Source organism: Erythrolamprus reginae, chromosome 1 (genome assembly GCF_031021105.1).
Source record: "Erythrolamprus reginae isolate rEryReg1 chromosome 1, rEryReg1.hap1, whole genome shotgun sequence".
Lineage (NCBI taxonomy): Eukaryota > Metazoa > Chordata > Lepidosauria > Squamata > Dipsadidae > Erythrolamprus > Erythrolamprus reginae.
Window position 1 is genome coordinate 78,772,061 of NC_091950.1, and position 13,199 is coordinate 78,785,259.

Sequence of the window (13,199 nt, forward strand, 5' to 3'; positions counted from 1 at the left end):
ATTAATACTACTGTTTTTATCATCAGATATATTTTTTTATTTTAAAAAAATCAGACTACATGACATATTTATGTTGCAAATCCCAGATCTTGTTTATTTATAAAGCAATAAATATTAAAAGAAGCATAATAAATTGCACGGGCATGTGTAAACAAACTGTACATTATAACTGAACCTAGTTCAGGAAAGATTATCGGGGGGGGAAATACTTCAAGAAGCACGTCATCCTGAGTGGGAAATTTGTGGCAAAGGGTATGGGAAGATGCTTAGAAACACTTGCGGTGGACAATAGATGGACCGGCCTCATCATACTCCTGTTTGCTGATCCACATTTGCTGGAAGGTTGAAAGAGATGCCAAGATGGAGCCTCCAATCCAGACTGAGTACTTTCGTTCAGGGGGGGCAATGATCTAAATGGAGAAAGTAAACAAGAAATTTCTTTTAGACGAAGCTGTATCAACCTAGGTTTCTAGGCAACACAACTTCCTTTCAATTGTTTCTAATAACAATGACTTCTTTACAGTGAGACATCTGGGCACAAATTATAGTAAAATTCTACCTCTGAATTCTGGCTTGGGTAGAGAAATTATGAGAATCTTGGTGAAAAAAGAGTATGGTTTGTTTACTTGAGTTGGTAAAGCAAAATATAAGAGGTCTTTAATTACTGTTGTTTATTATCGAATGGCCTGTTATGATTTTTCTTTTTAGGAAGTAGAAAGAGAAAATCTTCCCTTTCAATAAGTATATTCTTTAAACTTGAAACTTTCTCCATTCTAAGTCCATATAGAAGAGCACTGCTCAATAAAATAGTTTTAACCATAGAGAAGCATTGGCTGTAGATTTTATAGAACCTTTAGTTAGGAGTCTTACATAGTTACTTCAATCTTTTCAGGGACTTGGAAGTTTGATATATGAAACAAGTTTCACACCTTAATTTTCATTGTGCTGGGAGCCAAAGCAGTGATTTCTTTCTGCATACGATCAGCAATGCCAGGGTACATGGTAGTACCACCAGAGAGTACATTGTTGGCATACAGATCTTTACGGATGTCAATATCACACTTCATTATGCTGTTATAGGTAGTTTCATGAATGCCAGCAGATTCCATACCTTGGAAAGAAATGAATATTAATAGGCTATTAACCAATGAAATATAGAGAAAGCACAACATTTGAGCATTATTAATAGCAGAAAGCTATAAGGAAAAAAGTAACAATAAAGAAGCATTTATCAAATAAGAATTTTCTACAAAAAATAGAAAGTGGAATTAATACACTAGGCATGGGCAGGCATCGCATATATAGTCAAATTGAATTCCTGGACTAATTTTATGTAGGTTATAGATGGCTCTCTTTTTTTGCAATTACAGAAAAGTGACTGTATATTTTTACCACTTGAAAGCAGGATGCCACTATTAATTGACAAATATCTTTCCCCAAATCCTCTTTAAAAATCCAGCCTGGTCTGCATATGTGACAAGGCATCATTTGCTTTGCAGCCCTCACTCTTCCACAAAATGTTAGATGCAACCTTTGAATCCAAAAATGTCAGGGATTAACTCTTTTCTTAAACCACACCTGATCTAAGTACAAGTAAATTTGGAAGGAAGGATTTTTTTTTTGGCTGTGTGACAAAATGTAGATCAGAGAATTTCACATAGAGCCAGTTATTATTTTCTCCCCTGTAGTGATTTATACAAGAAAATTTTGGCTATCTATTTTTCTATTCCTTGGTGCAGCTATCTCTGCTGCATGGACAAAAAGACATAAGAACAACTGTCTTATGGCAGCACATTATCATAGACAACTGTTCTATTAGAGGCATATTGCATTGACTAGGACATCCCATGTGAAAATACACTTGAGTTGGATTTGGAGGTGCAGCTTATATAACTTTAAATAAAAATAATGAAAATGACATTGGAACAAGTGTCATTCTGGATAACAAATTTGGTATGATACAGTATATGACAGCCTTGGTTTACAAACTGACAACTTACATGTGAGAATTCTGAGATACAATGGATTTAGCACATGGGTTTGAATAAGAAAAATCAAGATTGCATTTAGGAAGGCAAAATAAATGATGAAGATATGAACAGAAGCTTAGCAGTGAAGGTAAGAAAAACTTACACCAGAAATACAAATTCAAGGGTTACATTCCAATGTATTAGTTGACAGGTGGCATCTTAAAGTGAACTGAAATTAGATCCATAACAAGGCAACAGCTGATGAACAACTGCTCCTAAATCCACAAAGCTTGTATTATAAAGATTTGAATGCATCATCAGTTGCAAAGGGAAATTACTTTTTCTATAATGGCTAAAATTGGTCTCAAAGAATATAAATCTACATTTGCTTTTCTTCCCCTTGAACTCTGGGCTGTTAAGTGATCACAGGTTGCAGCTCCTCAACATTTTACCTGATTTTATATAAATATATAAAACAATCATCTAAAATGTACTGTAATTAAAGAAGATGGCTGTGCTGAAATCAAAATAAACCGAAAATGGGGGAAAATATATATATATCCAAGCCACAAATTCCATGCTAATAAATGACCATCTTTTTAAAAGATACATATTCAGCTTCACTTTGAGATTAGAAACATAATGGATCTGACACAGTCAAGACTGCCATTCTAAATTCAACACTGTGAAGGGATTAAAAAAAAATTAGCCCTTTCGGCACATTTATGCAAGGCTAGAATTCTTCTCTTGAATGTAGTCAAGGTTAAACTGCCAAACCAAAGTGTATTTCAAAAGTATTTGTGCTTTTAAAATATATACCTTTATACCCAAGGCAGTGTGATTGTGCATGAAGTCATTTGTACTACAAAAGGAAAGGAATTTTTGCCTTTGGCAGACATTCCTGACCTATGTATTAATTTATGGTAATAGTCACATTGTATGTTGAAATACAAAGATGGCCAGAGATAAAAATATGCCCAAGAATTAAATGCATTAGATTTTTTTTATTTTGCTGGTGAAGAGAATTCTCATATCATTGAATGAGTAATTTCAATTCAAGTCATTAATTAAGATCAAAGTAAGAGTTGTTATGCTTCTGACAGCCTTATTTATTGGCATTGCTGCAGTAATTCCAAATAGAAGGCAAATGCATTCCAAAAATAGTAACTGAACACAGGATTTTAAAAAATTGTTTGGCTAGATGGAATGGGAACTCTCCAGCAACAGCTGTGTTTCACTATTATATTGATTTATGTTCCTTTGGGTTTTTTTTTAAAAAAAATGTCAATCCCGTTTATCACATTTGCAAATAGTATCAAAATATTGCAATGATTAGAAGGCCGTTAAATGATGCCCCCTGTGTCAAAAACAAATGTCTCTATTGCAGGTAAGCCATGCAAGATTCCTGAAATGAGGGTAAAGCCTTGAATAAGTTGTAGTCAATAGGTTGTAGTATTGTTGTAGTCAACAATAATACTCAAACATCCCTTCAACAGTGTGTATAATGTAGGTAGATTGGTATTCAAGACTCCTAATCAGCTGAGTCTTACCTAACTCATGGGCTTCTCTTCTTAGAAAGATTATATTCCACTTTCTCATCCTTTTCTATACAAATGCATAATCTGAGGCTGCAAAGCCACTTCCAGCCAATCTCTTGACCTCACCCAATGGCTTAAGTCCAACACCCATAGTTAGTCCCTCCAAAAGATATTTCAAAATATTTCTTAATGTTGCTGGAGGAGAAAGTGGTTTATATGCATGTATTTCTTTGAGCTGTATTTTATTTTATGATTGATTGATTGATTGATTGATTGTTATAGTTGAAAGGGACCATGAAGCCCATCAAGTTCAACCCACTGCCCAAGCAGGAACCGTACAGCACACCAGCCAAGTGGCAGTTCAATTTTCTCTTTAAAATGTCCAGAGTATTGGAGTTCACAACAATTTACTTTAATTTCTGCCTTGTCTTTTGATTTGTTGCAGTATGGCCCCAATAATAGTTTAGCATGGTCATCAGCCCAAAGGAGAATATGCACTTTTGACATATATTGCCACTGATTTCTATTATTGCCAAAATGTTTTATCTTTCTGCAATGTGCATCCTTTTAATTTTATATTTCCTTTAGAATTTACTGCACAGAGCAGTAATTCCGCCAGCAGCCAGCCAGCCAGCCAAAACCAAAGTAATTTCAAACTAAAGCTTCCATATAAAAGAATTCCTTACCAATAAAAGATGGTTGGAAAAGAGTTTCTGGACAGCGGAAACGCTCATTCCCAATTGTGATTACCTGTCCATCAGGCAACTCATAACTTTTCTCTAGAGAAGAGGAGGAGGCTGCTGTAGCCATTTCATTCTCAAAGTCTAGAGCGACATAGCATAATTTCTCCTTAATGTCCCGGACAATCTCACGTTCAGCTGTAAAGACAAAATCAAAAAATGTATAGAAAGAAGGGAAATATAGAGGCTAAGAAGAATGCAAGCAAAATTGAAGTTAAAAGTTGTCTCCCCACAGTTCAGTTTGGTCATTATTACTTCTATATATCCTCAAATAATTTTTATAGAATGCTTAGAAATGGGATCAGATACTAGGGTTTCACCATATCTGATAATGGGGAAATATATGAAGAAATAGAGATGATGTAGAAGCAAAATAGATCCCACACAATGTTTTTATTTAATACAACACTGAAAATTCCACTGCTGAGCCTACGTGCATACTCAACTATCCCTGAAAATAAGACCCTGTCTTATTTTATTTTTTTTGAACCCTGAAATAAGCATTTGGCCTTATTGCCATGCATTCAAACACCTGATTGGGCTTATTTATTTATTTTTATTTATTTATTTATTGTTAGAGTTGAAAGGGACCATGAAGGCCATCGAGTTCAACCCCCTGCCCAAGCAGGAACCCTATAGTATACCAGTCAAGTGGCAGTTCAATCTTCTCTTAAAAATGTCCAGAGTGTTGGAGTTCACAAAGTCCGCTGGTAGGTTGTTCCATTGGTTGATCGCTCTGACCATCAGGAAGTTCCTCCTTATCTCCATGTTGAATCTCTCGTTGGTCAGCTTCCAGCCGTTGTTCCTCATCCGGCCCTCTGGTGCCCTGAAGAATAAAGTGATCCCCTCCTCTCTGTGACATCCCCTCGTATACTTGTAGACTGCTATCATGTCCGCTCTGGCCCTCCTTTTCTCTAGGCTATCCAGGCCCAGTTCCCTCAGTCTCTCTTTGTAAGTCTTGGTTTCCAGTCCCTTAATCATCTTGGTTGCTCTTTTTTGCACCTTACATGGAAGCTTATCATAGGATGTCTTATTTTGTGAAAACAGAGTATATCAACAGTAACTTTCTGAATTCACTTTTCAAAAGCATAAACAGTAATCAAAGTACATTTCAACTGTAATTACCTGTTGTTACAAAGGAATAGCCACGTTCTGTCAGAATCTTCATGAGGTAGTCAGTCAGATCCCTGCCAGCCAGATCCAGACGCATAATAGCATGTGGAAGAGCATAACCTTCATAGATAGGGACATTGTGTGTGACTCCATCCCCTGAATCAAGGACAATACCTGTAAAATAGAAATGCCCAAGTTTTTATAATACCAGCATTTTTTTTTTAAAAAAAATGTTCTTGCACATGTCTTGCAACCTCTCCAGATGCAGGTTAGGAGAACAGAACAGAAAAAACACCAATACACCAAGAGAATGTGCAATTAAAGTCTGATGTGACAGATGAGCATGAAACATAACCTTCCTCAGTTAGTAATTCTCAGTATTTTACAAGTTGAGATGCCAAAGGGAATAGTTACTTAACTTCAGCCAACTCTATTGCTTCCTTGAACCAATTTTGGATCAAAATGGCTTCACTAGTCTTCCTTTCATATTTATATAATGCTATAGCAGTTTGATAACGCTGCATTTAAATAACAAATAACTTAGCTGTACAGTGAGTTTGGGTCATTGAACTGAATCTAAACTAGTTGTTTCTAATATGGGGATGCACTCTTAAATTTGTCTATTATAGAGGTCAATTCTCTTTATGTTCCCATGTTTTTTACACTCTGTGGTCCTTGAGATACCAGTGTATCTCATTACCGGACTCAGTAGTGTCAACCACTAACCCCCAACATTTCTCCCTTAGACTATCCACGATTGACCTCTCCAGATTCCTAAGAAGTCAGTAAGGGGCGTACATAATTGCACTAGCCGGCCTTTCGTCCCCTGTCCAATTGTCTCTCCTTATCTCATATCTCATATATCTTTTCTTCCTTTCATATATCTTCTCCTCTATTTTTATATCTTTTCTTTATATATAATACTTCATGTCTATTCTCTTCAATATGTATTGTGTATTGGACAAAATAAATAAATAAAATGAATAAATAAAAGTATTCAGCAGCGGTGCTTGCTTTCATGGTCTCACCACGTCATTCTGCTATATCTTAATGTCTAATATCATAAAAGTAGAACCAACTTCCTGAATCCTTCCTACTAGGCTATCCGCTTTGATCTCAGCTGGATCTATTAGACTATATGCCTATATGGTAAAAAAAATGGGATGATGGCAGTCACAGGAGATCATCAAGGGCATTTGAGTACATTTATTGGCAGCATCTGTCAAAGCTAAGCAAGATCAGACTGGTTAGTGCATAGCTGGGAGACCACCATAAAGTTCTAACACTATATGCTGGGAAGTAAAATCATCATCATCATCAATCTGAAATAAAGCAATAGCAAATAATGTCCATGCTACTGTTACTAAGAACACTAATTGCCCATATCCATCAAAAGCTAAGCTCAGTTTGAGGGAAACTTTGTCTGTTGGCTGAGCTCAACAATGGTTTGACTGTAAAGGTTTCAAAGACATTCCTGGCATTAATTAACCCAACCTATTGGCAGTCTCCAATATGTTATGAGGCAGATTTCCAGTTAAAGCTGAGAGCATTTAAATTCCCAGACTTCTCCAGCCACTTTGGCTTTTTGGTGAGAATTCTGATTTGAAAATTCACACATTTACAAAGGACCTATGCGGGAAGAGCTGCTATGAGATCCAAACAGCATGAGATCATATGGGATCAATAACTACTTCAGATGCTGCTATTTTAATATGTGAAGGACAATAAATTATATGGATGTTTCAAATATGGCAAACCAATTCTCAGTCATCCAGGTCATGATTGTCCCTAAGGTGCATTTTCAAGAGGCAACTGGACTTTCTTGTTTTTTCTTTGAAGATGTTTCGCTTCTCATCCATGAAGCCTCTTGGATGAGAAATAAAATGTCTTCAAAAGAAAAACAAGAAAGTTTTAAAAAATTACTACTGCACTGTGGGCGTGGCTTATGTGGGATGCCCTGCATTTTCTTTCAACATCTTTCAGTGCAAATTGGGTGCGCTGGGGTGGAGCTCCATTTTCGCTACCCTACTGCATTCCCCTGGATAGGGGTATAATATTCTTTATTTTATATTCTGAGCACAGAAATGGGGATGCTATATTTCCAAACGATAGCAAAGTAGAAGAGAAGTGGGCTTGTATCTATTATAGCTTTATATGAAAATACCTGCTGTATGCAATAATTGCTCATGTTATGCATATCACAATTACACTTCTGATTCAGTTAAATCTGCCATTCCTTTCATGTATAAATTACAATCACAATTTCTACTTAATGCTGTTCACTGTGGTAAGCAAGCAGTATTCATTAAAAGATTATGCCATTCCTCTTAAGATAATTTTTAAATAGGAATGTATTTGAGCTGCCTTTATGGTGATTAGCTGTTGCGGTATTCAGACTGTCTAAGGCATCAGTTTCTCAAAAATGAAGGAGGGGGCATTCTCTCTGAACCAATATGGTATTAAGTTGCTGTAATCATTATAATAACCAAGGGAATTTGCAGGAAATGTAGAAATGTTAATTATATGAAGCAATTAAACTTCCAAAAGTTGTATCATTTTAAAAAAAATAGTACCCCCATTCACAATCACCTGTGAGAATGCTAAAATCTGAGATTTTACATTTTTGTTTTGAATATGATTCTGTATCCTACAAGTGTCATCTGGAAAGCTGTCTCCCGCAGGCATTTTTCTAATCCATCCATTAAATAAAGAAATATGGTTTCCTTCATGAAATGGATGGAAATTCTGTTCACTAAGGGAAAGTTGCTTCCAATAATGAAATGAACTGATTTTGCATCTCAGAGACAGTGTTACTTAAAGGGTAGGGGCAGCCAAAATTTTTACTGCCACACTGTGGGTGTGGCTTATTTTGTGGGGGTGGCTTGATGGTCATGTGACTGGGTAGGAGTGGCTTGCCAGCTATGTGATCAGGTGGGAGTGGCTTGAATGATCATCATCGTTCAAGTGAACTGTTATTGCCGCACGATGCCTTTTCATCTCAGCTGCGGGCCGAGTGAGGGTTCGCGAGGGGAAAAAGACCGCAGCCCAGACTGCTTCGGCACAACATGGCTCTCCTGGCCTTGGGAGGTGACCACATGAGGCCGGAGGGGAGTCGGGCAGGAGAGAGGGAAGCTAGTCCGAGGCAGGAAGGATGAAAGAGGAAAAAAGCAAGGAGCACACAGCAGCAGCAGCAGGGGGAAAAAGGAGAGCCGAGCCGAGACCGGTAATCCAGGAAGTTAGTGCCGCCGGTCAGCTGGAGCTGTGCATGCAGCTTCATTTCCGCCAGTGGAACTGCATTCCACCCTGTCCTGCCTGCTGCCCATCCCTGGGTATGCGGCATATAAATAGGTAGTCCTCAACTTACAAACACAATTGAGCCCAACATTTATGTGGCTTAAGTGAGACATTTAACTGAGGCTTTGCCCCATTTTACAACCTTACTTGCCATAGCTGTTAAACAAATCACTGCAGTTTTTAAGTTAGTAACCCGATTGTTAAGTGAATCTGGCTTCCCCATTGACTTTGCCTGTCAGAAGGTCACAAAAGATGACCACATGACTTTTGGGGACACTACAACTGTCATAAACATGAGTCGGTTGCTAAGCACCTGAATTTTGATCACACAACTATGGGGAAGCTGCAACAGTTATAAGTGTGAAAAATGGTCATAAGTCACTTTGAAATTTGGTCACTAAACAAAATGTTGTAAGTCGAGGACTACCTTGACTTTTAGGCAACCTGATGCCTTTCAGTGACTTTTGAATTCAACCCTTTTCAGCTCCACCCAACAAGGCCAACACTAAAGGACTTGTAGTTGTAGTCTGAAAAAAAAAATAGAAGGGACAGCAGCATGGAGTGGCACAGTGGTTAGAGTGCAGCACTGCAGGCTACTTCATCTAACTGCTAGCTGTAGTTCAACAGTTCAAATCTCATCACCAGCTCAAGGTTGACTCAGCCTTCCATCCATCCGAAGTGGGTAAAATGGGGACCCAGATTGTTGGGAACAATATGCTGATTCTGTAAACTTAGAGAGGGCTATAAAAGTATTATGAAGTGGTATATAAGTCTAAATGCTATTAGTATAAGCATTTACTAGGTCGGTATTCAGGAAAGAATCTGATGTGGAAAACAATTAACTTATTCTTTTACCTGTAGTACGTCCAGAAGCATAGAGGGAGAGCACAGCTTGGATTGCCACATACATGGCGGGCACGTTGAAGGTCTCAAACATAATTTGGGTCATCTTCTCACGATTGGCTTTGGGATTCAGAGGAGCTTCTGTGAGCAGGGTGGGATGTTCTTCAGGGGCAACACGCAGTTCATTATAGAAAGTATGGTGCCAGATTTTTTCCATGTCATCCCAATTAGTAATTATTCCATGTTCAATGGGATATTTCAAAGTCAGAATGCCTCTCTTGCTCTGTGCTTCATCACCCACATAGGAGTCTTTCTGGCCCATACCAACCATAACACCCTAAAGGCAGACGGGAACACGAAAAACAATACCATGGATTCAGAAATCTGATGCTTCCATCTTTCTCCACCAAACACCCTCCGTGTATGTGTTTGCACTTTAATAATAACTTCTCACCAGTGTAGCTGTTGAATTCTAATACGTCTATGGGTGTGAAGTTGGGAAATTGTAAATACATAGCATGACATCACTGACTCCTGTATGTAGATCCTTGAATTTAACAATCAATTTAATGCACATAAAGGTTTTATTCTTTTGGTTGGCCATTAAATATATGTAATATGAGGGTAAAGTAGCACTGTGTGGTACAGTATAATACAATATATTTCTTCTTACTTTCTCAAACACAAAAAGCAGGCCTCTGCATTTCCAAACCAATGATGATCAGCATTCTTTCTTTCACTCAAAATCTGATACCTGCAGCACTTACTAGACATTTATTCAGTCTGCAACCTTCAACTTTAAAAATATTCTCAAACCACCCCCTTAACCCATTGATTTTGGCAAGTGAGTTTTACAGACTCAGCAGTGCAGACTCACTTCTAAATCCTGATTTTGTATTCAGTAACTTTGAAGCCTGTGAGATTTTTTTATATTAGCCCTTATAAAGCTTCTCTCTCCAATATACATTTGGATTTTTCCTTTATGTGAAATAGTGCAGTTAGTAGTGTGTGTGTGGGGGGGGGGGTTTCTTTCTTAAATTACATTTTCAACAAGAAAAAAATGTTAAATTAGGGTTAAATTACCACAATATAGCAATTTCTGCTGCAAAGGGTGTAGCATTGCAAGAGATCCTAAGCCCTATTTATATGACCAAATTACACGAGGCAGCCACTTTTCTCCAAGAAAAACATCAAGGACAATTCTGTATTAATAAGAAAATAAAAAGTTTAAGGAATATAAGATGTTGTTTAGGGAAGATTGGGATTTTCTGCCGACTAGTAAAGTTCACGTTTATGATTTTGAGAAAAGGTGGGAAGGAAAAAAGAAACATGACAAAAGTAGTATGGAACAAGGGGTGGAAGCATAGAGGAAAGATACAGCAGATTCAAAAAGAGAAAGGAGAGGATGGGAGATTATCCATGTGTGCTCTAGATCAGTGTTTCCCAACCTGGACTTTAACTCCCAGAATTCCCCAGCCAGCATTTGCTGACTGGGGAATTCTGGGAATTGAAGTCCAAATATCTTCAAATGGCAAAGGTTGGGAAACACTGCTCTAGATGGTTATTCCCCACAAGGAGATGACAAGACAGTGGGTTCCTGTGGAACTGAGCACCGGAAAATGATGGGATAAGTTATCATTTTTGCAGCCATAAATTTTCAATGGACATTTTCATTTTCTAATCACTTTTGAAAATTGCCCATTAACTATTTCTGAGTTCTTCAGAATGACAATCCTGAATGAAAGAATCTCAATGATGTTGAAGAATTTAAAGAATATGGAATAAACAGCAAAAAACTGAATATGAATTTGATTTTAAAAAGTTAAAAATAGACTAAAGGTCCAGATAAAAATAGAATTTTGAAACTTTTAGCATAAGATTCTGGAATTAATGATCAAATATAAATCAGCTTTTCATGGGAAATAGATCCAGTTTGGTTTTTTTACAAGACATAACACAGGTAAATAATTTTAAAAGGTGGATACTGGAGGGGATTAAAGTGTGAAGATTTTAGACCCAGGAATATATATATGAAGACTTCCTAAATTTATTTATACTAGTTGAAGGTTAAAAAGAACTTCTTCAGATATTTTTTTCTCTTTATTCCTTGTTTTTCTTTTTTTTTGCATTTTTACTTCTTTTTCTTATTGCTTTAAGCTTGGTTTGTAGTGGATTTTACTATTATAATCAACATTCTTAATGAATTAATAAAATAAAATAATAAAAATTAAGGATGGATGGATGGATGGAGAGAGAGAGAGAGAGAGAGAATTGAGGGACAAAGGAATCTGAGTTGAGCTGAGAAATTAGAGAACCAGGGGTGGCACAGTGAGTGCAGCACTGCAGGCTACTTCATCTAACTAATAGCTGTAGTTCAGTGGTTCAAATCTCACCACCAGCTCAAGGCTGACTCAGCCTGAGTAAAATGAGGACCCAGATTGTTGGGAACAATATGCTGATTCTGTCAACCTCTTAGAGAGGGCTGTAAAAGCACTATGAAGCAGTATATAAGTCTAAATGCTGTTGCTATTGCTATTAAAATATTTACTAGAGCCAAATAGGGTTTAAAGAAGCAAAAGAGGCAGGAGGACAAGAAATAACTGCGCTTGGACCATACACTTGAGTCACAGCGCCCCAAACACCTTTTATTCCCCTTTTGCTGTTGCCGGAAGTGCCCAGAGAGCGTTACCTGGTGCCGAGGGCGGCCTACAATGGAAGGGAAGACGGCTCGAGGGGCATCGTCACCCGCGAAGCCCGCTTTCACCAACCCGGAGCCATTGTCGCACACCAGGGCGGTGGTCTCTTCGTCGTCACACATCTTGGAAAGGAAAGCGGGAGCTGCAAAATATAAAATCAGCGCAGATTCACCATCTCTGGCGGCCAGGTAGAAGGGAGCTCCGCCTACCGGTTAGAGTCGCCGAAGTTGGAACTCTCTCTCTCTCTCACACACACACACACTCGCACATACACTAGCACACAATAACTCTAGCAACTCTTTCCCTTCTCCTTCCTGCCAGGTCGCGCACTTCCCGAGGACGAATCCTCCTCGGCGGCCGGGAAGGTCCCCGTTTGGCTGCGCCGCCTCCATTCCCTCGGTTCGAGCGACAGCACGCGGGTCTAGTTACGGTGCGGACGCCACAGGCGCGCCACCGGACGATTTCGCTCCGGCAGGTTCGAGAAACGTTCGACGGCGCGTTCAACCCCGTCACTTCAGCAACTGCCTTGCCGGGTTATCCTAACCCGCGCCGGCTACTCGGAGGGGAGGGGAGGAGGATCGGTTTCAGACCACCACCACCACCCGGGGTGAAAGAATTTTCTCCTTGGTGAAACGCCACGGCTCCCGCCCGCAGCCCAAGTCCTTATCTTCGCACTTTGAGAGCCCAATGGAATCTGGCTTGTACCTTCATACTTCGGTAGAGTCAGAAAGCAAGAAATACCTTTATCATTTAAGGTATCATCTAATCATTTAAGGATTACTGTACATTCTAGATGTCAATAAAGTTTTCTTTTCTTTTCTTTTCTATTCCATTCCATTCCATTCTATTCCATTTTAACTCTATTCTATTCTAACTCTACTCTCTTCTTTTCTATTCTATTCTAACTATTTTAACTCTCTTCTCTATTTTCTCTTCCCTTCCCTTCTCTTCCCTTCTAACTATTCTACTCTAACTGTATTCTCCATTCCTTTCTATTTTCCATTC

General features: G+C 38.4%; 1 protein-coding gene across 1 annotated transcript; it reads right to left on the minus strand.

The window, feature by feature from the left end:
• Positions 1-67: 67 nt before the first annotated feature.
• Positions 68-12,330, minus strand: ACTC1 (actin alpha cardiac muscle 1). The gene is made up of 6 exons (XM_070756209.1): positions 12,188-12,330; positions 9,511-9,835; positions 5,374-5,535; positions 4,195-4,386; positions 930-1,111; positions 68-410 (listed from the first exon to the last, which is right to left on the minus strand). The coding sequence occupies exons 1-6, from the start codon at positions 12,314-12,316 to the stop codon at positions 267-269; spliced, it is 1,134 nt and encodes a 377-aa protein (XP_070612310.1). The 5' UTR covers positions 12,317-12,330; the 3' UTR covers positions 68-266.
• Between the last annotated feature and the right edge of the window lie 869 nt (positions 12,331-13,199).